At 48.1% G+C, this 25,319-nt stretch overlaps 2 protein-coding genes across 3 annotated transcripts in view; one reads left to right on the top strand and one right to left on the bottom strand.

Annotated features, from left to right (window-relative positions):
- TSC1 (TSC complex subunit 1) overlaps nt 1-11,044 on the top strand; it is a 41,632-nt gene extending 30,588 nt beyond the window's left edge. Inside the window, 5 exon segments of the mRNA XM_087704673.1 lie at nt 1,028-1,138; nt 2,402-2,524; nt 3,950-4,137; nt 5,459-5,617; nt 7,143-11,044. Coding sequence (XP_087560799.1) covers nt 1,028-1,138; nt 2,402-2,524; nt 3,950-4,137; nt 5,459-5,617; nt 7,143-7,686 — 1,125 coding nt within the window. The 3' untranslated portion in view covers nt 7,687-11,044.
- Nucleotides 11,045-15,803: 4,759 nt separating this feature from the next.
- On the bottom strand, nt 15,804-25,163 carry SPACA9 (sperm acrosome associated 9). 2 transcript variants are annotated; one of them, XM_087704672.1, is made up of 5 exons: nt 24,920-25,148; nt 23,530-23,686; nt 18,568-18,770; nt 17,120-17,267; nt 15,804-15,880 (listed from the first exon to the last, which is right to left on the bottom strand). In XM_087704672.1, the coding sequence occupies exons 2-5, from the start codon at nt 23,671-23,673 to the stop codon at nt 15,872-15,874; spliced, it is 504 nt and encodes a 167-aa protein (XP_087560798.1). In that variant the 5' UTR covers nt 23,674-23,686; nt 24,920-25,148; the 3' UTR covers nt 15,804-15,871. The 2 variants fall into 2 exon arrangements, with proteins under 2 accessions (XP_087560798.1, XP_087560797.1); XM_087704671.1 differs by having other exon boundaries at nt 15,804-17,267; nt 24,920-25,163.
- Between the last annotated feature and the right edge of the window lie 156 nt (nt 25,164-25,319).

The following is a 25,319-nucleotide window of genomic DNA, read 5'->3' as shown; positions in this document are numbered from 1 at the left end:
GACCAGAATTGGATGGCTGGAACTGCCAGCATGGCAGTGGGAGATTGGACCATGTGATGGGCTTGTGGGTGTGGGGGCAAAATCTTGAATTTTCACCTGGGTGGAGGAAACCAGGAAGCTTTCAGATTCGGGTTTTCCCAGATGTGCCAACATGGCTCTCTTCATAAATTGGAACTTTGAGGAATACTTTGCCTTGGACTCTGATTTAATTTTGGATGCTTTTTGGAACCCTGACATTAACCCAAATCTGAAACAGATTCACCCCATTAGATTCATCCCAGTTTGGTCTAGTGCTTAGGCCCCCAAGCCAGAAAGCAAGAAATCGCGAGTTCAAGTCCCTCCTTAGGAAAAACAGCTGTGGGTGTCTTTGGGCCAATCGCCAGGAAAAGGTGAGTTCTAGTTCTGCCTTAGGCCTGAAAGCTGACTGAGGCAATCTCCAGGAGACTGAGAATTCTAGTCCCACCTTAGGCATGAAAGCTGCCTGGCTGACTTCGGGCCAGTCGCTCTCAACCCAAGTCACCTCACAGGGTTGTTTTTTTTAATGGGGGCAAAATAGGACGAAAGAGTAGAGTGTGCATTTGCCTTCTTGAACTTTATTCTAAAAATAATAAAGGCTGGATATAGACATGGTGGCTCAGTGGCTAAGACGCTGAGCTTGTCGATCAGAAAGGTCGGCGGTTCGAATCCCTAGCGTCGCATAACGGAGGGAGCTCCCGTGACTTGTCCCAGCCTCTGCCAACCTAGCAGTTCGAAAGCAGGTAAAAAATGCAAGTAGATTGCATTTGGTGGGAAGGAAACAGCCTTCCGTGCGCCTTCGGGTGTTGAGTCATGCCGGCCGCATGACCCTCGGAGACGTCTTTGGACAGCGCTGGCTCTTCGGCTTTGAAACGGAGATGAGCACTGCCCCCTAGAGTCGGGAACGACTAGCACAGATGTGTGAGGGGAACCTTTAGCTTTATAGACGATTCAATTATGATTAGTATCCTTGCATAAACTGGACGAATGGATGTTTTTATGGCTTGACTAGACCAAACTGGAAGACTGCTCCAACGTCATCCGGGATTTGCGGTCCGAGCTGAAAAAATCCAACAACAAGGTGTGCCACACAGCACTGCTGCTGAGCCAAGTTTCACAAAAGGTAAGAGAGCCCGGGCTGGTTTCTGCTTTTCTGCTTTTTCCGCTCAGGAGCTCAAGGCAGCGTAATTCCCATTGGCGGGGGGGGAGGAGAGGGTGGCTAATTACTCTCTGCACACCCTTGAAAACACACAAAACAAATAATAACCCATGCACCAGGTTGTATGCCTCGGTAAGGCCACCCTCGGGATATTACATCCAGGTTTGGCTGCCACGATATAAAAAAAAGATGCCGAGACTCTATAAAGAGCTCAAAGAAGAGCCACAAAGATGATTAGCAGGCAGGCTGGAGGCTAAAACCTATAAAGACCGGTTGCTGGAATTGGCTAAGTCAATAGGTAGCCATAACAACATTCTTTCTGGAAAGCCAAGGTCATTTTTTCTCTTTGCACCTGACCCATGCAAAGAGAAGGACTGTGGGGCAACGCCGACACATGATAGCGGTGTCAGTGGCTGCCCCAGAGAGCAGGAGGTAGGTGTGGCCCGCCAGTGGCAGCAGAGTCGGATAGTGAGGAGGTTGGGGAGGAGCATGGGACAGTCCTGGAGTCTGGGGAAGGCTCGGATGAGGGATCTGTGTCGGAGGCAGAGGGGGGGCCGAGGCCGTCTGGCAGTGATCAGGTGCCTACAGAGCTAGACAGCAGTGAGGCAGAAGAACAGCTGGAGCCTGTTCCCAGTGTGCGCATGCACAGAGCTGCCCGAAGACAAAAACAACTAAGAAAGTAGGGTCGGCTTAAGAGTAAAGCCACACCTGGGAGGTGATTGGCCCCTCCCATAGGACATAAAAGAGGAGCGAAAGGGGAGGGGGCTTTTGCAGGAAGCAGTTCGTTCCTTCAGTCGTTAGATTCGTTTCAGGAGTGTGAAGATCTGTCCATGAATTTCAGAGACTCTCTGCCCAGCCTTTCCTTGCACAGCACCACATTTGGAAAATATTTCACATGGCGGCTTTCCAAAGTTAGATAAGGTCTGTAGTTATAAATACTCCTTTGAAAGACTTTGCCAGGCCTTGGCTGAATGGGAATGAGAGGAATTCACATTCGTTTAATAAAAGGGGTTTTGTGGGGACCAGGGCTCTGCCTCCTGCTTTTTGGGGACGCCTGGGTCAGAACAGGGGGTCAGGTTATTCTCCAAAGCACCTGAAGGCAGGGCAAGAAGAGACGGATGGAAGCTTATCAGAGAGAGAAGCAGCCTAGAGCTAAGGAGGAATTTCCTGACCAATCAGTGGAACGGCTTCAGAAAGATGCCTCTCAATATTTTCTCCTCCATCCAGCTTTCCAACAGCGAGTCCGTCCAACAGCAGATGGAATTCTTGAACAGGCAACTGCTGGTGCTCGGAGAAGTGAACGAGCTCTACCTGGAGCAGCTTCAGAACAAGCATGCCGACACCACGAAGGTTACTTTCTTTGACTTTGGTTACCGAGCTGCCACACGTCTTGCTTGCTTTCCTTTTGCTCCCCTCCCCCTCCGGTGTCAAATCCAGCCATTCTCTCGTGCCTTGGGCCAAGCTCAAGTTCACCATCTCTTAGGCAAAAACACAAAAAAGACGCAGAGACTCTTAAGAAAGAGTGCAGAGAAGAGAGGGAAAGAGGATAAGGGAGGGCTGGAGGCTGGAATGTACGAAGAACAGTGGCAGGAATTGGGTTTGTCTGGTCTGAGCAAAAGAAGGACTTGGGGGGGGGGCATGTTAGCCGTCTTCCAATATTTGAAGGGCTATCCTAGAGAAGAGGGGGTCAAGCTATTCTCCAAAGCATCTGAGAGCAGGACAAGAAGCAATGGGTGGAAACTAATCAAGGAGAGAAGCTAAGAGCTAAGGATGCATTTCCTGACAGTTGGAACAATTAATCAGTGGAACAGAAGTTGCCTCCAGAAGTTGTGAATGCTCCAACACTGGAAGTCTTTAAGAAGATGTTGGACAACCATTTGTCTGAAGTGGTGTAGGGTTTCCTGCCTGTGCAGGGGGTTGGACTAGAAGACCTCCAAGGTCCCTTCCAACTCTGTTATTCTATTCTATTTTCTCCAGTTCTTTTTTCTGTCTCCAGGCCACATCCACTATTCATACTTTTTTTTTGTCTTGTCTTATCGGCAATTGTTAAATCCGTGGTGTTATGTGCCTGTTGGAATTCTAAACTCCTTGAGCATTTGAGCTTCTTCTTCTTCTCCTTCTCCTCCTCCTCCTCCTCCTCCTCCTCTTCCTCCTTCCTCTCTCTCATATCTGTCGTCTTCTTCAACACCCCCTCCTTCTCCTCTTTCTTCTACTTCTCATCCTCCTCCTTCCTCTTTCTCATATCTGTTGTCTTCTTCAACACCTCCTCCTTCTCCTCTTTCTTCTACTTCTACTTCTCCTCCTCCTCCTCCTCCTCCCTCTTTCTCATATCTATCGTCGTCTTCTTCACCTTCTCCTTCTTCTACTCCTCTTCCTCCTCCTCCTCCTCCTTCCTCTTTCTCATATCTGTCGTCTTCTTCTTCAAAACCACCACCTCCTCCTCCTCCCCCTCCTCCCTCTTCTGGACAGCCAATTATCCAGAACACTATAGGATAGTGATGGCAAACACTTTTGGCACCGAGCACTGGAAACATGCATGCGCTGGCTACCTAGTCTTTGGGTTTCTAACACACGCATGTGCACTGGCCAGTTGGTCTTTGTGTGCTCCAGCGCGCCAGAAACCCAACAACCTCCTGCTTAAAAAGAGTTCGACTACGACCTCCCAGGTCCCTTCCAACCTGTTCTGTCTTTTGGACCCAGCTACTGTTCTCCTTCCCTTGGGAGGTCCCTCCCGATGCTGAGTTTCTCTCTCCTTTTCCTCCTCTTCCTCTCCAGGAAGTGGAGAACATGCAGACGGCCTTCCGGAAGGAGCTGGAGAGAGCCAAATCCTGCCTCCTCCTCCAGAGTCAGCAAGTGGAAGCCTCTCAGAACCGGATTGCGGAACTGGAATCCCAGCTGACCAAGAAGGATCACCTGTTCCTGGAGCAGAAGAAGTACTTGGAGGACGTCAAAGCCCAAGCCAGGTTGCCTTGATGGTTGTCCTCTTTTGCTTCGCTCTGCAGGGAGCCCTGAGCTAAGCTTAGAAAGTGTTAGGCCCCTGGGGCCCTTGGTGCTCTCTGAGCTTGGTGGTTCTTCCTGAAGATGTCTCATTACCCAGCTAGGTAACACCATCAGTGCTAGAAGGTGAATGGGGATGTAGAGAGGAAGGAAGAGGAGTGTGGGGCCTTTGGTGCTCTCTGAGCTTGGTGGTTCTTCCTGAAGGTGTCTCATTACCCAACTAGGTAACACCATCAGTGCTAGAAGATGAATGGGGATAGTAGAGAGGAAGGAAGAGGAGTGTGGGGCGCTTGGCGCTCTCTGACCTTAGTGGTTTTCCTGCAGCCATTTCATTACCCAACTAGGTAACACCATCAGTGCTAGAAGGTGAATGGGGTAGTGGAGAGGAAGGAAGAGGAGTGTGGGGTGCTTGGTGCTCTCTGAGCTTGGTGGTTTTCCTGCAGCCATTTCATTACCCAACTAGGTAACACCATCAGTGCTAGAAGGTGAATGGGGTAGTGGAGAGGAAGGAAGAGGAGTGTGGGGTGCTTGGTGCTCTCTGAGCTTGGTGGTTTTCCTGCAGCCATTTCTTTACCCAACTAGGTAACACCATCAGTGCTAGAAGGTGAATGGGGATAGTAGAGAGGAAGGGAGTGTGGGGTGCTTGGCGCTCTCTGAGCTTAGTGGTTTTGGTTCCAGGCGTTTTGTGGCCCAACTACGTAACATCATCAGTGCTAGAAGGGAGGGGGGATTGCAAGGAGGAAGAAAAAGGAGGAGGACTGTGGGGTCCATTCATCGTCCCCCTGTGGCCTTACTCCCAAGTCGCCCCCTGTTCTTTAGCTGTTCCCTTCCTCTGGCAGCTCTGCGCATGTGCACACTGTGAACAGGCTCCAGCTGTTCTTCTGCCTCACTGATGTCTGACTCTGGAGGCAGCTGATAACTGTCAGATGGCCCTGGCCCCTTCTCTGCCTCCGACGCAGATCCCTCCTCAGAGCCTTCCCCAGACTCCAGGACTGGCCCATCTTCCTCCCCAACCTCCTCACTGGCCGAATTCACTGTCAGTTCCACTGGCGGGCCACAACATAGACCAGGTGGAAGTGATGTGGCCTGGCCTCTTACATTTTCCAGGATGGCCCCGCGGGTCAGATCCGACCACATCTGGCCCTCGGGCCTTGTGTTTGACACCCCTGCTATAGCGTGAGATCTTCCACACCGGAGTCAAATTCCTTGTGCGTCTATTCACACCTGGCCAGGTAAAGTGTTCCACCCCCTTCGGTTCGGTTCATGGCGTCTTCTTGTCCGTTGCAGGGACCAGCTGCAGGCGGTCGAACACCAGCACAGAGTGCAGAAACAAATCACGCGGACTTTTGAACTGGAGATATTACGCCTGTACAGTTGCCTGGATAGCGACCGGTTGCAGAAGAAACAGGAGGACAAAATGGAAACGGCAGAAATGGCCGAAGAAAGGTAAGCTTTTGTTAAAACAGGACAAAATTTGCTAGACAAATTTACAGGCAATTTATAGACATCAGCCTCTTCCCCTCGACAATCTGGGTCCTCGTTTGACCGACCGTGGAAGGATGGAAGGCTGAGTCAATCTTGAGCCTGGTCAGGATCGAACTGCCACGGGGGCGCAATGGCCAGAGTGCAGTACTGCAGGCTACTTCGGCTGCCTGCCGGCTGCCTGCAGTTTGGCAGATCGAATCTCACCAGGCTCATGGTTCACTCAGCCTTCCGCCCTTCCGAGGTGGGTCAAATGAGGAGCTCGATTGATGGGGGTGAAAGGCTGAAAATCGCTTAGAGGAGGCTGTAAAAGCACTGTGAAGCGGTATATAAGTGTTTATTGCTGTTGCTGGCTCTGTGGGCAGAGTTTGCCTGGAATACTACACTCTTGGGGCAAGAGGCGTAAGCTCGGAAGGATGGAAGGCTGAGGAAGGGATGAAGGAAGGGAAGAAAGAAAGATGGGAGGAAGGAAATAAGGGAGGGAGGGAGAAAAGGAAGGAGGAAGGAAGGAAGAGCAATAGCACTTATATACAGCTTCACGGTGCTTTTACAGCCCTCTCTAAGCGGCTTACACAGTCAGCCTCTTGCCCCCAACAATCTGGGTCCTTATTTTACCCATCTCGGAAGGATGGAAGGCTGAGGGAGGGAAGAAGGAAAGAAGGGAGGGAGGGAAAAAAGGAAGGAAGGAAGAGCAATAGCACTTATATACAGCTTCACGGTGCTTTTACAGCCCTCTCTAAGCGGCTAACACAGTCAGCCTCTTGCCCCCAACAATCTGGGTCCTTATTTTACCCATCTCGGAAGGATGGAAGGCTGAGGGAGGGAAGAAGGAAAGAAGGGAGGGAGGGAAAAAAGGAAGGAAGGAAGAGCAATAGCACTTATATACAGCTTCACGGTGCTTTTACAGCCCTCTCTAAGCGGTTAACACAATCAGCCTCTTGCCCCCAACAATCTGGGTCCTTATTTTACCCACCTCGGAAGGATGGAAGGCTGAGGGAGGGAGAAAGGAAAGAAGGGAGGGAGGGAGAAAAAGAAGGCATGGAGGGAGGAAAGAAGGAAGGAAAAGTAATAGCACTTATATACCACTTCACAGCCCTCTCTAAGCAGTTTACAGAGTCAGCTTCTTGCCCCCCAAACAATCTGGGTCCTCATTTTACGCACCTCGGAAGGACTGGAAGGCTGAGGGAGGGAGGGCGGAAGGAAAGAAGGAATGGAGAGAGAAAAGGGAGGGAGGGAGGGCAATAGCACTTATAGGCCGCTTCACAGTACTTTTACAGCCCTCTCTAAGCGGTTTGCAGAGTCAGCCTCTTGCCCCCCCCCCCCCCCAAAAACAATCTGGGTCCTCATTTTACCCACCTCGGAAGGATGGGAGGCTGAGTCAACCTGGAGCCGGTCAGGATCGAACTCTTGCAGAGGGCAGAGTTTATCCTGCAATACTGCATTCTAACCACTGCGCCCTCCTCACCCCACTGCTTCTCCTTCCCCACAGGCCCTCGGTCAATGAAGGTCTGTGTCACCCGATTGCCGGATGTGGCGATGAAATGCTGGACAGAAATGGAGAGACCAGTTTTGCCGGCTCCCAGGCTCACAATAGCACCACCACCAGCAGCAGCAGCAGCAGCAGTAAAGGCAACAGCAGTGGATCCAGTCCGGAAAAGACCGTTGGCGAACGAGGCGGACAATTCAACAGCTGCTGGGAGGCCTCTGCACACCAGGAGCCGCCTTCCAGCCGCAGCCGACTGACTGTGGGTTCCTTCCCGAGTTCGGAGAGCTTCCTGGGCATGAAAGCGCGCGAACTCTTCCGCAACAAGAGCGAGAGCCAGTGCGACAATGACCAGGCGGCCATTCAGAGCCTGTGCGGCACGCTGAAGACTGAATTGTGCAAAGGGCCCCCCGGCCTAGAAACCGGAGGGGGCTCCCTACCCCCTTCTCCGGGTCCCGCGGAACCCACGCCCTCTCCCCGAAATCAAGAAAGCAGCGTCGAATCGCTGCATATAATGGACTACAACGAATCCCATCACGGTCACAGCTAAACCGGGAGAGAGAGAGAGAGAGAGAGCGGCGGGGGACGGGAAAAAGAAAAAGGAAAATCAGTGTTAACTTTTCTCATAATCTCAGCCTCCGGGAGAGGGAGAGGCACGCAGGGGCGCATGTGGTTTTAACTCCAAAGCTTTCCCGTTTTCGTTCTAGGCCCGTGGGATTCCCGTCACGGGAACGGGGACCTGGTTTTGTTTCGTTCGGGGCGGGTTGGAACTTGGCTGAGCGAATATCCGGGCGGATGCCAGATCTGGAAAGGAGCTCTCTGCCCTCTTTTCATGCGTTTTCTCCCTTCTTCCCCCCCCCCCCTTACTTCTTCCTTCACTTGGGGTGGTGACGGCTGAAGGTGTTCGACTCCCTTTTGCCACCCACCGAACGAATTTTTGTGCAATAGGTTAGCGGGCGGATCGGGAAAGGGGGTAGGGGAATGTTTGCGTGCTTGCTCTGAAGGACTGTGCCCCCCCCACTCCCCACCCCCACCAGTCCTTAATCAGGGTTGGTAGCCATCTTGCCCCCCACCCCCTTTCGCAGGTGACGGTTCTCCCCCCAAAGTAATTTTCTTTTTTTAAAAAAATAAAAGAACCCTCCAATATCCTCGTGAGCACGCTGGACTTTGCTCCGATATTTCAAATCCTACCTTTAGGATTCCGATCGCCTTCCCTTTTAAAACAACCACCTCCCCCTCCCTCCCCAAAAAATCGGCTTATCTCCCCCTGTGGATAGGATTTTTTGGGGGGTGGGGGGAAGCCGCCCCGCCAGAGTCCCCACACAATTCTCGAAGCATTATTTCTTTCGATACTTTTATTCTCTTTAGCTGTGTGCGTGTTTCTCTCTAGTCGGATAAGCTGGTAATGACCCCCCCGACTTGAGTTTTGTTAAATGAAAACGGAAGGAGGAGGCATCCTTCCCATGATGGTTGAGTGTTTTATAACAGCAGCAGGTGGAAATTTATGGCGGAAACCACAAGGGGAGGGGGAATCAGCTCTCTCCCCACCTCCCGTCCTGTGCTCCCCTTTCCCCGCGTCTCCTCAAAGCGAGAAGCATCTCCTTCGCTGGTTTTGTGTTCCACCTGAACCCAAAATGAGGTTTCTCCTTCCTTTTTTATATATAACCCAGTTTCTTACAAGAGGCTTATCATCTCTGGCTGGCCACCAGCCAAGGCTGGAACGCCAAAACCCGTCGGTCTGAAGACCTTCTGGTTTTCTCCGGATTTGAACTTTCCGTTGGGGACTGGGTGTGCGCATGGATGAGACCTGTGACCATTTCCCCCACCGCCCCCATCCTCAAAACCTTCAGAAGGAGATCCTTGGCAAGCCAGCCTTGTGGTTCTTGGAGACTAAGATGGCGCTTCAAAGGCTTAAATGTCCCCCCCACTTTCCCCGTTTGCCTTGTGTCTCTTTCACGAGGACGTCCTTCACTTTGGCGGGAGGGAACACCTTGATTCTTAAAAACCACACAAGGGCATCTTCTCCGCCTCTTCCGCTTCTGAATATTTTCTACCCCTTTTCGGGCACAAAACCAGCCCTGGGGGAGCTCTGTTTCGTCCGAGAAAGCTGCTAAGGTTCCCCCACTCCCCGCTCCCCCCAAATCGCCACACCTCCCTTTTCCTCCAGTGGTCCTTCGTACATTTCTTAAACCAAACCTTTTTTTTTCTCTTTTTGGACCCTAAGCAGACGGCGAGTTTAAATCGCTGCTTTTTTGAGCGGAGGGGGGGGGGGGAAATCACGGCAAGCGTGCAATGGGATGGAACAAGGGCGATGTTTGGCTGAGTGTCAGGGGAAAATGGTGAACTGCCTTGTTTCTATCTGACGTATGGATGGGCTGAAGGCATGTGGCTGATGGGGGCTGTAGTCTTGTCCCAAGTATGAGCTCGGAGGGTTATAAGTGGTCGCTGTTTTAGCGGGGGGGGAATGCTGATGTCTGTGGTTGAAGCCCTCCCCATTCCCTACAGCAGGGCTCCTTCAAATTTGGCCACTATTAAGACTTCTGGACTTAACAACTCCCCAGCCAGCCATTCTGGAAGTTGAAGAGGTCCACAAGCTTTTAAAAAACGGCCAGGTTTGGAGACCCCCGCCCCGAAGGAAGAGAATGAGTTTATTCCCCCTCTTCTACTCCCTTCAAATGGATTTAAAGCCGGTCCTTGGCATATCAACTGCAGTCCTTTGGGTTCTGCAGAGCCGATCCCCAACCTTTTCCCAGCCCAACCAAATCGCTTCCCCCCAACCTCTTTATTCCGCGGGTGTTCGAACTGGAATAGCCCCCCTCTTTTGTGAACATTTTGTCAGGGTCCTTTCCCACCTGAAGGCTTGTAGATTTCAACTCCCCAAATTCCCCAGCCAGCCATGCTGAGGAATTCTGGAAGTTGGAGACCCCTGATTTACACCCTCTCACTCTGGGGCATCGATGGATTTTCAGATCCCATCCAAGTCACTGATAAAGGCTGACTTTCTAACTTCCTTATCCCTTTGGGGGAGAGGGCTCTTTCCACCCACCCACCCACCCCCTCAAGGGCACCCAACCTTATTTCTCCGTTTAGCTATCCGGATTTGGAAATATCTTCAGGAAGGAAGCTTGCTCTGTTTTTTTTTTTTTCTTCCCCCATGCCGACCGTCCCAATCTTGATTGAAAAGGGATCAAAATAATCCCATCTTTTCTCCCCCCTCGTGGGTAGGACCGATTCCTTGGTTTGGTTGGTTTTGCGCAAATGGCAAATCCGCGATGAATTTGGGTGGGATTGTTCCCAGCCAGGCTACAACAAAGATGGCACAAATCCTCCTCCTCCTCCTCCTCCTTTGAATCATGGATGTAGAGTACATAATGGAAGTATTTGGTTTTTTTGGGGGGGTGGGGAAAGTATTTTTTTCCCTCTCTCTTTCTTGCCATTTTGGGAAGGGAGGGGGAGAAAGGTTCCCGTTAGTGAAGCTGAAAATAATCCTTGCCTTCCCCCCCCCCTCTCCTTTTCTTCAAGAAAAAAAATCTCTGATCGCTTTTACTTAAATCTTTAAAAAAAAGAGAGAGAAAAAAAAAGAAAAAAAAAACCAAGCTGTGTATAAAAAGCAAACATTTTCCTGCCTTCCCTCTCTTTGTAAGCATGATTTTTTTTTAAAAAAATGACTTTTTTGTTCTTCTTAAAAAGGGAGGAGAGGGTTAAAAAAAACAATGCCACAGCGATGATGAAGTGATGCTACGAAATGGTACAATCGAAAAAAAAAGAAAAAGAACGAAACGCAAAGACATTTCACAAGCAAAACTGAACCGAGGGTGTTTGGCTGACTAGAATGTTCTAATACATCAAGGCGGTTGCTTGTGTTTAACTGTGAACAAATTAAAAATATATATATTGTTTTTCATTCACCTTAGGGGTCGAGAGGTCTTTCTTTTCCTCCCACTCCTCCCCTTCAGAATAAATCTACTACTTGGAAGCCATCGGGTGAAAACGGTGCAAAAAACCTGCCAAAAAAGCAGGCTGTTGTCTGGGCAGTTTTCTGACTGTTTTTTTGGGGGGGGGGTCCAACCATTTTTTGGGCGTTTTGAGGCCAGTTTGGGGGCTGTTTTCAGGCCATTTTTTGTGTTATCTTCCTATCAGTTTTTTGGCCCGTTTTCCGATTGTTTTTGGGACGTTTTCAGGCCAGTTTTGGGGCTGTTTTCCTACCGTTTTCCAACCGTTTTTGGGACATTTTCCTACCATTTTTTTGGCTGTTTTCCAACCGGTTTTGGGATGTTTTCAGGCCAGTTTTGGGGCTGTTTTCCAACCGTTTTTGGGACATTTTCCTACCATTTTTTGGCTGTTTTCCAACCGTTTTTGGGATGTTTTCAGGCCAGTTTTGGGGCTGTTTTCCAACTGTTTTTCCAACCGTTTTTGGGACGTTTTCCTACCATTTTTTGGCTGTTTTCCAACCATTTTTGGGACGTTTTCAGGCCAGTTTTGGAGCAGTTTTCCTACCATTTTGTGGGCCATTTTCCAGCCGTTTTGGGGCTGTTTCAGGCTGTTTTGGGGGCGGTTTTCCTACTGTTTTTTGGGCGGTTTCCCAACCATTTTCAGGCCAGATTTGGGGTCATTTTCAGGTTGTCTTTTGGGGCATTTTCCTACTGTTTTTGGCCCTGAAAACAGCTGAAAACTGGCCTGAAAATGGCCCCAAAAACAGGCATGTGTGCAATGGCCAGCTGGTCTTTGGGTTTTCGGCATTCTGGTGCGCGCATGCACGCATGTTTTGGTTTGGGCACTCGGTGCCAAAAAGGTTCGCCATCACTGGGCTAGTCATTCCAGACTGTCAGTGGGAAAAGACTCTTAGGAAAAGGACTTCCAAAAATAATAATAATAAGAGAATCAAACCCTTTGGACCAGAATGGTATAAGGTCTGCTGCCTTGGGGGGGGGGGGGCTGGACTAGAAGACCTCTGAGGTCCCTTCCACAGCCTTAGGATTCTTCATTCTGTGTTCTGGTTCACAAGATCCATCACAAAACGGTCACAAAACCCAAAACTTCAGCAGGCCTGGGGTTATACACCGAATGGAGAGAGGGAAAAGAAATATTTTTTCCGCGGCTTCAAATTTCCCGGGGAGAAACTTGTTCCGGGTGGGTATCTCGAGCAGGGGTCGGAGCCTTAAACACTCAAAGAGCCACAAAGGTCCTAACCGGAAGCCTCCCCATTCAATTCTGGAGACAACCAGAAGTCCGGTTCCCCCCCAGCATAGAGTCTCCGCCTAGCACGGCGTCCTTTTTCCTCTACCTGTCCTAAAGGAAAGCTCTATCAATTGTGGAGCCGACCAGCGACGGGGAGCCGCAGCAGAGGGCCGAAAGAGCCACATGCGGCTCCAGAGAAATGTAATTTCGCAATTGGTGTCTGAAAGACTAAAACTTATAAAGAACAGTTGTAGGAACTGGCTTATGTCCAGTTTGATGAAAAGGAGGACTCCGGGTGACGTAATGAAAGCGTTCCAGTGTTTGAGGGGCTGCCCCAAAGAAGAGGGAGTCAAGCTATCCTCCAAGGCACCTGAGGGCAGGACAAGAAGCAATGGGTGGAAACTAATCAAGGAGAGAAGCAACCTAGAACTGAGGAGAAACTGACAGAACAAATCAGTGGAACAACTTGCCTCCAGAAGTTGTGAATGCTCCAACACTGGAAGTTTTTAAGAAGATGCCGGATAGCCATTTGTCTAAAGTGGTGTAGGGTTTCCTGCCTGATCAGGGGGTTGGACTAGAAGACCTCCAAGGCCCCTTCCAACTCTTGTTCTGTTGTGCTTCTGCTTAATCCAGTTCAGAATGACACTTCTGCATTAGAGGCCATCCTCCATTTATGGCTGTCCATCTTCAATTACCGTAGCGCTGGGAAACATGATGTTATTCACACAACTGTTTGCATCCCATCCCCACAACCCCGTGATCCCAATTTGGATGCGTGGCAAGCTTCGTGTATTTGTGACGGTTTGCGGTGGGCCGGGGTCTTCGTTTTGTGACCTTCCCAGCTTCGAACAAGCAAAGGGAATGGGGCAATGTGGATTAATTAAAACAACCAGGAGATTCACTTAACATCCGTGGCAATCCTCCTCCCACCCCCCCACCCCAAAAAAATACCTCATGAAATTGGTCACGAGTTTTGCTCAGCAATGGAAGCTCTGACCCCCAGTGGGGTCATAAGTCAAGGACCACCCTAAAAGGAAAAGTAGCCCAGCAATGTTTTTTTTTTGGCTGACCAGAAGCAGGAAGAAGTGTGATTCTGAAAGAAAGATCAACAAATAATCCTGGATCCATTCTTTCTCCGTAACATGTGCCTCCGGTAGGATCTAGAGATTCCAAGGGCTGAAAAAACACATTTTTGGGGCCTCTGAAAAAACACATTTTTTGGGCCTGACTCACAACACAGGAATGGGATGCTAAATCAGAATTTTTCAAACTTGAGCTGGGCTTTTACGAAAGACTAGTCCATAACCCAGCGTTCCCCTGGTATTGATTTATTTATTTATAGGGGGGAAATGTCGGGACCAAACATAATTTCTAATGTTGGATTTCCCCCCTTGTGGAGTACTGTGAAGCCATTACCACAGCAACTCCACTGCGCTGCACAGTAGAAGCCATTTACAGGCAGTACAGTAGAAGCCATTTACAGGCACAACAGGCTGTATTTTAACAGAACACCCCTCCCCTAGGGGAGTTAGGGATGTTTTACCCCCACAGCATTTTTCTCCAGAGAGTAAGTCATCTGTGTACCAAGTTTGGTTGAAATTTCTCCAGGCGTTCCAGAGTTATGCTGAAACACACACACACAGAGCCATTTTTATGATTAAAAGTGTGTGGGGGGGGATTCACTTTGACCCAATTTTCCATCCCTCAAACTTTGTCTCTTGATCAAACACTCCCGGAACTCCTTTTTCTTTTTTTAAAAAAAAAACTTTTTAACAGATTCGATGTGTGTTTGTTTTTCTAGCGGAAAATAATAATTTGAAACTGTTCTACAAGACTCTAATTTCACTTTGTTAAGAAGGTGAAACTTGCCCCCTTAAAACTGGCCTTTAGGTAAAGCTAAAGGTTACCGTCGCACGTGTGTGCTAGTCGTTCCCGACTCTAGTGGGCGGTGCTCATCCCCATTTCAAAGCCAGAGAGCCAGCGCTGTCCGAAGACGTCTCCGTGGTCATGTGGCCGGCATGACTCAACGGCGAAGGCGCACAGAAAGCTGTTCCCTTCCCACCAAAGGTGGTGCCTATTTTTCTACTTGCATTTTTTAACGTGCTTTCGAACTTTTCAGTTGGCAGGAGCTGGGACAAGTCACGGGAACTCCCTCTGTTACGCGCCGCTAGGGATTCGAACCGCCAAACAGCCCACCTTTCTGATCGACAAGCTCAGCGTCTTCGCCGCTGAACCACCACATCTCTCAAAAAACCTTTAGAAAGATTAAAACTTGATGCCAACCATCTCTTGGTTTGCAAACCTTAAAAACAGGGACGTTTTTTTAAAAAAAATCCCATTTAATACCTGGGCTTTCTCGCCTAAAAAGTGTAGGAATTGTTTACAGGCAGCTGAAGAAATCTTGACATACCTTCTTTTTTTTGGGGGGGGGAAAAGGGGGGGGGAAAGTCTCCACACTAGTTTAATATTCAAAGCGGCTTTCTCACCTGGATCAAACTGATTAAATATGCATTACGGAGGAGAAGAGAAAGCCAGCAAGATACAAAAAGAGAAAAATAAATTGCCATCCTTGCTTTCTTGTGCTGTGCCGGATAGCCGGGGTAGTTCTATAAACACCACCATAAATAATAAACATTTTACGCTGCAGGAGCCTGGAGGAGGTGTGGGTTGAAAGAGCTCAATTATTCATTTTATTTTCCAGACTGAAGAGAGAGAGAAAAAAAACCTCGACCATCATCGGCGCGGTTCGGCTTTTTAAGGTCTCAGTAGAAAAGGGAAACATTTTTTTTTTAAAAAAGAGTATTTTAAAAACCTTTACCATACAGGTAGTTCTCGAGTTACAACCGTTTTGTTTAGTGGCCGTTGCGAGGACACTGAAAAAAAAACTTAACAACTGGTCTTCGCCACTGTTTGCAGCATCAAACATGAAAATTCAGACTTATGACGGTTGTGTTGTCCTCGGGTTACCCGTTTTCCCCTCCCTCCCCCCTTTTGCAACCTCCCATGGCCAGAGGGGTCGTAAAATGAGGCACAATGTCACAACCGTCTGCTTTAGCAGCAGAAATTACAGGCTTGATTGTGGTCGTTAAAAGTCAAAGGACTACCGGCGTTTTCTGATTTAGAAGATGCCGGAAATTAATAAAAACCATCCCGAATGCTCTGAGGGAGCAATGCTAACATTTTGGGGAGAAAGACTAGAAAATGCACCCATCCTTACTGGTTGAACAAGAAGGATTTTCATTCTGGTTGTAAGTCAAGGACTACATTTATAAGGAAAAGCAGGTTTTTTTTTCCAAACTGCTCCGAGCTTTCGGCTGACCAAACCACACCATCACTCCAATAAACCCACCCACATGTGGTTAGTTCGTGGTTTTAGCCTCTCACAACCAAGGCAAAATTGGGGGCTGTGTGTGTGTGTGTATCCCTACAGTGATTTATCTACTGGCCCTGAAGCCACGTTTGGTGAACATTTTAGCAAAGAGCATTAAATGCATGGGAAATGGCTTTATTCAGAAGCGTCTTCGGGTTGGAAGCAAAAAAAAATGGGCAGAGGTAGTTTAGGTAGCCTGTAAGAAGGTGGGAGAAGAGAAAACAAAACAAAAAAAAAAAACCACAATCAGACCCAAAAAAGCAGAATTGGGAGATCAAATATCCCGGTGACCGACTCAGGTTGGATCTCACAATCTGCAGGTGTTTTTTTCTTTCCCCCGATCGCCAAAAGACTTGATTTTAAGTACTTCTGCTCTGAGATTAGGTTTGGAAAGCCAACGGAGGTTGGCCACTGGATCTCTAGGGCTGCTCATGGTTTTAATCAGGAATAAGGTGGGAGATTTAACCAGAATATAGAATTTGATCTAGCTCCCCTTGGAACCGAATGATCCAATCGGATTGCATGATCGAAGGCGGCCTGATCAATTTTGGCCAGGTACGGACAGGCTTCAGCAGTCAACAAAGTTGACTTGATGTGGCCCTCGAGGAACTGTGGTTGACTCAATGGGATTCCATCAAGTCAACCGAGAATCTGAACCGAATCTGGCCACAAAAAAAAACCAACAGGTTTTTTTCACAGGCGGGTGAAAACCTGGTTTCTGATCCCACCCCGAAACGGAGCCATCCATGGGAACGGGTCTTCCTAACTGCCCAACCTAAGTCAGAAGCCTCCGTTGACCCCAACCATTGGCCAACGCAATCTCAACATTCAAAGCTGAAGTGGCGATTCCGTGCTTGGACTCCTGACTTGGGGAGGTTTTATACCAGGAAAAAAAAATATTGCAAATTGGAGTAGGGTTTTGGTAGATCATCTTGGGATCTGAATCTACCTGGATCTACAACCGGGGCACAGGGGCAACGAGCGGAAAATGATCTTCCCTGTGAAGGCCCATGGCTAGATTGAGAACAACCGAGCATGGTCTCCCTTTTCTGCACCGTTCTCAGAAAAGGCCATCGCTGAAGCAGTTCCAGGGAGACTAATTTTAATTTCTAGACACCGTGTGAGTGTATGGGTCGTGCCGTTCTCCTGCCCCCTCCTATATCTGGCTGGGTTTGGTGGGGGGGTTTCAAAAAGCATTTTTACCAGGCGGTTTCCAGGGACCGTCGAGGAATTTTCGAATGGCTCGCCCTAGGCCACCCATCTGTTTTATTTTAGCCGCCCGCCTATTCTCCCGCTTCTGAGCCTTATCCAGCAAGCTAAGCTTAGTCTGGCAAGCTTCGGTGACAAATGTAGGCCGCCCTGAGAGGTCAAAGCCCTTCTTGGTCCGAGTTGGCAAGTTTATCTGCTGGAGGATGGCAGCTTTGCGGGCACTCACGCTCTGCAGCATGTTCCGGGGAAGCTTCTCCGTGTGAGCCACCCACTCCTTCATGCAGTCCAGGACGATGGGGATGAGGCTGACCACGCCCCCGTAATGGTTCCGGGCTTCGTCGCAGCTGAGATGGTTCACCACGTCGTGAGGATATCTGAAGAGGAGGAGGAGGAGGGAAATTATATAGAAAAGGAGAAGGAAAAAGAATTATACGGAGGAGAACGGATGATAGGGAAAAGGGGGGAAAGGAGGAAGAGGAGGAGAAGGAATTGGGAGGATGAGAAATTATAGAGAAGGAACATACGTAGAAGAAGGGGGAATTATATGGAGAAGGGGAAGAGGAGTAGGGAAGAGGAGAAGGGGAAGAGGAGAAGGAATTGGGAGGGTGAAAAATAGAGAAGGAAAAAATATGAGAAGGGATGATAGGGGAAAGGAGGAAGAGGAGGAGGAGAAATTGGGAGGAAGAGAAATTATAGAGAAGGAACAAATACGGAGAAGGGGGAATTATAGGGAGGGGAAGAGGAGAAGGGGAAGAGTGGGAGAAGGAATTGGGAGGTTGAGAAATAGAGAAGGAAAAAATCCGGAGGAGAGGAGATGATAGGGAGAAGGGGGAAAGGAGGAAGAGGAGGAGAAGGAATTGGAAGGACGAGAAATTATAGAGAAGGAACAAATATGGAGAAGAAGGGGGAATTACATGGAGGGGAAGAGGAGGAGAAGGAATTGGGAGGGTGAAAAATAGAGAAGGAAAAAATATGAGGAGAAGGGATGATAGGGAGAAGGGGGAAAGGGGGAAGAGGAAGAGAAGAAATTGGGAGGATGAGAAATTATAGAGAAGGAACAAATACGGAGAAGGGGGAAATATAGGGAGAAGGGAAAGAGGAGGAGAAGGAATTGGGAGGATGAAAAATAGAGAAGGAAAAATATGGAGAAGGGATTATAGGGAGAAGGAAAGGAGGAAGAGGAGAAGTTATTGGGCAGATGAGAAATTATAGAGAAGGAACAAATACGGAGAAGAAGGGGGAAATATAGGGGGAAGGGGAAGAGGAGGAGAAGGAATTGGGAGGATGAAAAATAGAGAAGGAAAAAATATGGAGGAGAAGGGATTATGGGGAGAAGGAAAGGAGGAAGAGAAGGAGAAGTTATTGGGCAGATGAGAAATTATAGAGAAGGAAAAAATACGGAGGAGGAATTATTGGGAGAAGGGGGAAAGAGAAGGAATTGGGAGGATGAGAAATAGAGAAGGAAAAAATACTAGGGAATTACAGGGAGAAGGAAAGGAGGAAGAGAAGGAGGAGGAATTGGGAGGAAGAGAAATTATAGAGAAGAAAAAAAAAGGTTTCCGGCAAGTGCATGCATGCCAGCCACCTGCTCTTCTGTTTTCCGGCATGCACACGCCCTCCCATCCCGGCACACGGTGCCGAAAAGCTTTGGCTCACACTGGACTAGAAACTTACTTAGCCCGGAGGCCACTGAGATCATTGCTGTGGCTGACGTAGGTCTTGCATTTCTCCAAGATGGCGTTGGTGGTGCTGTTTCCAGGATGCAGGCACTCCAGCCGTTGGCAAAGCTTGTGCAGCTCACAGCAGATGTTCAGAAACATCATCAGGATACGCTTGTCAGTCGTGTTGTTGCAATAGTGGTCCATGTACGTTTGCACCTGTTGGGACGAGCAGAGCGAGGACGGGGGAGAATGCAGGCCAGTCCTCGACAGTCTCACGCGGGGCCACCACCAGCAAAGTCAATGGGGGAGGGGGAAAGCCTGGTTTCGCTTAACAACCGTGTGACCAACTTCCCAACTGCAACGATTCGCTTAACAAACGCCGGCAAGAAAAAGTCACCGAACGGGTCAAAACCCCCCTTAGCACATTTCTCACTCCGCCACATAAATTCCTAGCTCAGTTTGTGGTCGTAAGTCAAGGACCTACTTATAGGCGGCCCACTTGAAAAGAAAGACGGAAAGATGGAATAACAGAGCTGGATGGGGCCTCGGAGATCACTTAGACCATCCCCCCCTCGCTCGAGCAGGAGAGACTACCCCGCGATTCATGGAAGACGGCTCTTAGAACAAAGAATCCTAAGGCTGGAAGGGATCTCAGAGGTCTTCTAGTCCAACCCCGCCCCCTGCTCAAGGCAGGAGACCTCATACCATCCTGGTCAAAGCTACATGATAGAGGCAGTCCTCAACGTACGACCATTTGTTTAGCGATGGAAAAAAACAACAACGAAGGGGTGGGGGGGGAATAAGCAAATCTTTTTGGCCACACTCGTCAGCCAATGGGGCCAGATTCACTTAATGACCGTGTTACTAACTGAACCACTGCACTCAATTCACTTAATGGTTGCAGCAGGAAAGGTCGTAAGATCGCTCAAATGTTTCACTTAGCGACCAAAATTCCGGGCTCGACTGTGGTCGTAGGTCGAGGACCTCTTGCATTTCCGGACCCTGTTTACACAAGTGTCACAATCCGGTATACAACCCAAAGCACACTTAACCTCGCTTCTATTAAGGGGGGGGGCTACACTAAGTGTGCTGTTTGCGCTTTGCCCCTTCGGAGCGGAGAGAGGAGCTGCGGGAAAAACCACACAACTTTTACGCAAAACAACAACCGAAACCGTCCGGCGCCCAAGTCATTATCCAGCGCGTTTCGGTCCCTGCCATCCCATTGTTTCCTCCCTCCTTCCCTGAAAAGTTAGGAGGAGAGAAAGTTTGAGGGGAAGATAATGGGGTGCAGAGGTTGCCAACTCCAATCCGAGGCCGTCCGGCTGTTGTGTTGAATAGCGCAATCCTCAGTTGGCTGCTGGATGGGTCTCAGGTCAGCTGTTAGCAGGCAGGATGGCTCCTGGCCCTGAGCTGCTCCTGGTCGTTGTCGAGCTTAATTGGATCCCGGGGTGACCAACTCAGCAGGAAAGAGAGAGAGAGAGCGAGGGAAGACAACTTCCTTTTTAAGTGGCCCCACCAGATTTCAAATTCTTCCTCCTGCCTCACAGCCCTGATGGGGGAATGCAGCAGATCAAAATAAAATCTCTCTCCGTGTGTCTTTCTCTCTCTGTCTGTCTTTCTCTGTGTCTTTCTCTGTTTCTATCTCTGTGTGTCTTTCTCTGTTTCTCTCTCTCTCTCTGTCTTTGTATGTTTTTTTTCTCTCTGTCTCTGTCTTTCTCTGTCTCTGTCTATCTTTCTCTCTTTCTCTCTCTCTGTCTTTCTCTGTCTCTTTCTCTCTGTGTGTCTTTCTCTCTCTGTCTGTCTTTGTCTGTCTTTCTCTCTCTGTTTCTCTCTCTCTGTCTATCTTTCTCTCTGTCTCTCTGTTTCTCTGTCTCTCTCTGTCTCTATCTTTCTCTCTCTGTCTCTCTCTGTTTCTCTCTCTCTGTCTTTCTCTCTGTCTCTCTGTTTCTCTGTCTCTGTCTTTCTCTGTCTCTCTCTGTCTCTCTCTCTCTGTCTTTCTCTCTGTCTCTATCTCTGTGTCTCTCTCTTTCTCTCTGTCTTTCTGTCTCTCTCTGTCTCTCTCTGTTTCTCTGTCTCTGTCTCTCTCTCTCTTTCTCTCTCTCTCTGGATTGTGGTTGTGCTGGTAGACACACCTCCATGGTTTGGGCTTCCTTGCAAGACAGGTGGGAGAAGGTGACGTGGGCCTACCCCACCCCCACCCCCCACAGCTCAATCCAATGGGTGCCCTGGTAGTTAAGCCTTGGTCACGATGAATTCAGCCACCGTGATTATTATTTCATGCCTCTTTTTCAACTCGGCTACTTTTCCCCAAGGATCCAGGACTCAAAACTTATGGGATGGATGAATGGATGGATGGATGATAGAGACAGATGAGAGGAGATGGATGGATGATAGACAGACAGAGGAGATGGATGGATGATAAATAGACAGGAGATGGATGGATGGATGGAGAGATAGAAGACATGGATAGATGAAATGGATAGTTATGAGACAGATGATCAGAGAGATGATAGATACATGATAGTGATAGGGGGAGAGAGAGATTAGATAGATAGGTAGAAAAATAGAGATGATAGAAAGATAGGAAGTGGATGGGTGAACGTATTGATAACAGAGAGATGACTGAGTGATAGCCTATCCCATACCTACAGTAGGTAGAGGAGGTTGACTCAATGAGACATCCCTTCATTTTTTTCTTCTTTTTAAATAATTACTTCAAAGATAATGCTTGTAAGGTGTCTTTTCCTCCTTCATCATCTTCATTTGCTCTTCCTCCTTTTTTTCCCTTCCTTCCTTCCTTCTTTCATTTCCTCCCTCCCTCCAATTCTGATTGACTTAAAAGTTGTCTTGAGTCCCCACAGTCTGGGAAATAAAAATAATTCCATCCGCCTCCATTCATCATGTTGCTTTAACAGACATTTCTCCATCCATCATGGCCCATCAGCGACAGAGCCATTACTTTTAATAGGCGCTTTCAAATGCTTTCGCTACACCGTGGGAATGCGCTGCGGGGCAAGAGGGACACTGCCATGTTCTCCATTTCAGTTTTGGAGAGAGAGAAAGAGACAGAGACAGAGAGAGACACAGAGACAGAGAGAGAGACAGACAGATAGAGAGAGACAGAGAAACCCAGAGAGAGGGGGACAAAGAGAGACAGAGAGAGAGACAGAGAGACAGAGACAAAGAGAGAGAGACGCACACAGAGAGACAGAGACAGAGAGACACAGAGAGAGACAAAAAGACAGAGAGACAGAGAGAGAGACAGACAGATAGAGAGAGACAGAGAAACCCAGAGAGAGGGGGACAAAGAGAGACAGAGAGAGAGAGACAGAGAGACAGAGACAAAGAGAGAGAGACGCACACAGAGAGACAGAGACAGAGAGACAAAAAGACAGAGAGACAGAGACAGAGACACACACACACAGAGAGACACAGAGACACAGAGACAGACAGAGAAAGAGAGAGACAGAGACACACACACAGAGACACAGAGAGAGAGACAGAGAGAGACACAGAGAGACACAGAGAGAGACAGAGAGAGACACACAGAGAGACAGAGAGACACAGAGAGAGACAGAGAGACAGACACACAAAGAGAGAGACAGGCAGAGAGAGACACAGAGACAGAGACAGAGAGACAGAGAGACAGAGAGACAGAGAGAGAGACAGAGACACAGAGACAGAGAGCGACAGAGAGACAGAGAGAGAGAGAGACAGAGACAGAGAGAGAGAGACAGAGAGACACACACAGAGAGAGACAGACAGAGACACACACACACACAGACAGAGAGGCAGAGAGAGAGAGACAAAGAGAGAGACACACACACACAGACAGAGACAGAGAGACAGAGAGCGAGAGATAGAGAGTGTGAGACAGAGAGAGACACAGAGAGAGAGACAGAGAGACAGAGACAGCAAGTTTTCAGCAAGTCAAGGAAAAGAGATTTTTTTTAAAAAAATTAATTAGGCCAAAACAATCAAACGGCAAAGAAAAATGGCCAGATCTGGAGATATCTTCATGTCTTCCTAGTTTAAGGTAACAGAATAACAGAGTTGGGAGGGACCTTGGAGGTCTTCTAGTCCAACCCCCTGCTCAAGTAGGAGACCTTATACCATTCTGGACAAATGGCTGGCCAGTCTCTTCTTGAAAACTTCCATTCATGGAGCACCCACAACTTCTGGAGGCAAGTTAGTCCATGGATGAATTCTTCTCACTATCAAGAAATTTCTCCTTACTTCTAGGTCGGTTTCCACCCATTATTTCTTGTCCTGCCCTGAGATGCTTTTGTTCTGAGCCAGGCTTCCTTAAAAAGCATGAAGCAGAGTCTTGGTCCCTGCAAAACCTCTTCTATTGACACGACTTGTGAATTCCTTTCATTCACAGTCTGCAAGGCTCAGCAAACAGTCTTTCAGAGGAATGTTTATCTACACGAACCTTATCTCGCTTGGAGAGCTGCCAGATAACTAAGTTTCCAAATGCAGGGCAAGGCAAAACTTGGCACAGAGTCTCTTATAGTCACAAACAGAACTTTCCACTCTTGAAACAACCGAAGGAACAAATCGTTTCCTGCAAAAGCCCCCTCCTCATTCATTCCTCTTTCGTTTCCTCTGGGAGGGGCCAATCACCGCCAAGGTGTGGCTTTATTCCCAAGTCGACCCTGCTTTCTTAGTTGTTCTTGTCTTCTGGCAGCTCTGCGCACGCGCACACTGGGAACAGGCTCCAGCTGTTCCTCTGCCTCACTGCTGTCTAGCTCCCTCTCTACCTCCGACGCAGAGCCCTCGTCTGAGCTTTCCTCAGCCCCCAGGACTGGCCCATCTTCCTCCCCAACCTCCCCACTGTCCGACTCTGCTGCCAGCTCTGCTGGCTCTCGGCGGGCCACAACAGGTTGAGTCCAAAACCTTGCTCCTCTCCCCGTCTCGCCTTCCACAGTCCTCACCACCACCACCTTCGGCTCCACCCATGGGGACCCCTTACCTGCCCAATGCTGGACACGGGTTTAATTTTATCGTGGGCGTTCTCTCGGACGTGTTCCAGGGCAGCGATGAAAGTGAATTGCTGCTGTTGGAAGATTTTATACGTCTGTTCAATGCTCCGAAGGCTTTCCTTGATTTCATTCATTTTTCTCCCCCTCCTGGAAGGAGAAGAAAGCAGGTTTTTTTAATGTTTTTTTTTTAAAACCATTTTTCAATGTTTTTAAGGTTGTAAGCCACCCAGAATCGTTGGGATACAAGACAGGGGGTGAACAAACAAGCGAGCAAAATAAATAAATAAGCAAGCAAGCAAGCTTATGGGTACCAGTCCTTGGTTCACGGCCGCAATGGGGACAGTATTTCTGTTGCTAAGCGGAACAGTTTTTTAGTTTAGTGCCTTATTTTAACTGCCTCAACCTTTTTGTTTGCCAGTTGTTAAACGATTTAGAATAGAATAGAGTACAGTAGAATAGAATAAGGAATAGAGTAGATTAAAATAGAATAAGGAATAGAGTAGAGTAGAATAAGGAATAGAGTAGAATAAATTAGAATAAGGAATAGAGTAGAGTAGAATAAGGAATAGAGTAGAATAAAATAGAATAAGGAATAGAATAGAGTAGAATAAGGAATAGAATAGAGTAGAGTAGAATAGAATAGAGTAGAATAAGGAATAGAGTAGAATAAAATAGAATAAGGAATAGAGTAGAGTAGAATAAGGAATAGAGTAGAATAAAATAGAATAAGAAATAGAATAGAGTAGAATAAGGAATAGAATAGAGTAGAGTAGAATAGAGTAGAGTAGAATAAGGAATAGAGTAGAATAAAATAGAATAAGGAATAGAGTAGACTAGAATAAGGAATAGAGTAGAATAAAATAGAATAAGAAATAGAATAGAGTAGAATAAGGAATAGATTAAAATAGAATAAGGAATAGAGTAGAGTAGAATAAGGAATAGAGTAGAATAAAATAGAATAAGGAATAGAATAGAGTAGAATAAGGAATAGAATAGAGTAGAGTAGAATAAAATAGAATAAGGAACAGAATAGAATAGAGTAGAGTAGAGTAAGAATAGAATAGAATAGAGTAGAGGAGATTAGAATAGGAATAGGAATAGGAATAGGAATAGAATTATTTCTTAGCCAAGTGTGATTGGACACACAAGGAATTTGGTCTCAGTGGTCATAAAGAAAAATAAAATAGAATACATTCATCAAGAATCGTAAGATGCAACACTTAGTGATTGTCATAGAATAAAGCAAAGGGTTTGTGTACATTGACAGAATCTGCACCAAAGTGAATTTCCTTTGGACGTCCAATCACTCTTGGCCAAGAAAGGTTATTCTGTTCTATTCTATTCCTAAGCGTCCTGCCTGCTAGGCGCGACTCGGCTCACCTTTATTCTTTTCCCCGATTCTTCTGCATGTCCCAAGGCAAGGACTGTGCTGCTGCCGGATGATGGATCCAGCGGCTTCTTCTCTCTCCCCCGCCCGCACCTTTGCAAGCCCGAGGCGAGCCCAGCAATTGTTACACGCGTCTCCCGGGCAACCGAGGGGCGGGGGCCTTGCTCACAGCCGCCACATTCCTTCCCCCCCTCCCTTCCCACACCCTTTACACGTGGGGACGAGCCGGGGAAATCCCGGGAATGGGGTTTCTTGCAAAAAAAAAAAAAAAAAAAAACCCTCCGCAGAGCCTCCCAAGACAAGAGCAGTCTATCCGCCAACCAGCTTTGGAGCTCAAAGCCGGAAAAGGTTGGCAGATGGGGTATCTTTTAGCTGCCTGGATATCTCCGGACG

This window comes from Thamnophis sirtalis, unplaced genomic scaffold (assembly GCF_051295495.1).
Source record: "Thamnophis sirtalis isolate CommonGarterSnake01/CBP01778 unplaced genomic scaffold, rThaSir2_p1.2 scaffold_2, whole genome shotgun sequence".
In the NCBI taxonomy this organism is placed as follows: domain Eukaryota; kingdom Metazoa; phylum Chordata; class Lepidosauria; order Squamata; family Natricidae; genus Thamnophis; species Thamnophis sirtalis.
The sequence above is the reverse complement of the archived record's forward strand: the minus strand, read 5'-3'. Positions and strand labels throughout refer to the sequence as shown.

Excerpts from the sequence above, each read along its gene's own strand:
- SPACA9 (XM_087704671.1), bottom strand. The coding sequence starts at position 23,673 with ATGAATGAAATCAAGGAAAGCCTTCGGAGCATTGAACAGACGTATAAA. Across the intron at positions 18,771-23,529 it reads CCGTGTCCAGCATTGGGCAG|GTGCAAACGTACATGGACCA; the intron begins GTAAGGGGTCCC and ends TCGTCCCAACAG. Across the intron at positions 17,268-18,567 it reads CTCAGTGGCCTCCGGGCTAA|ATATCCTCACGACGTGGTGA; the intron begins GTAAGTTTCTAG and ends CCTCCTCTTCAG.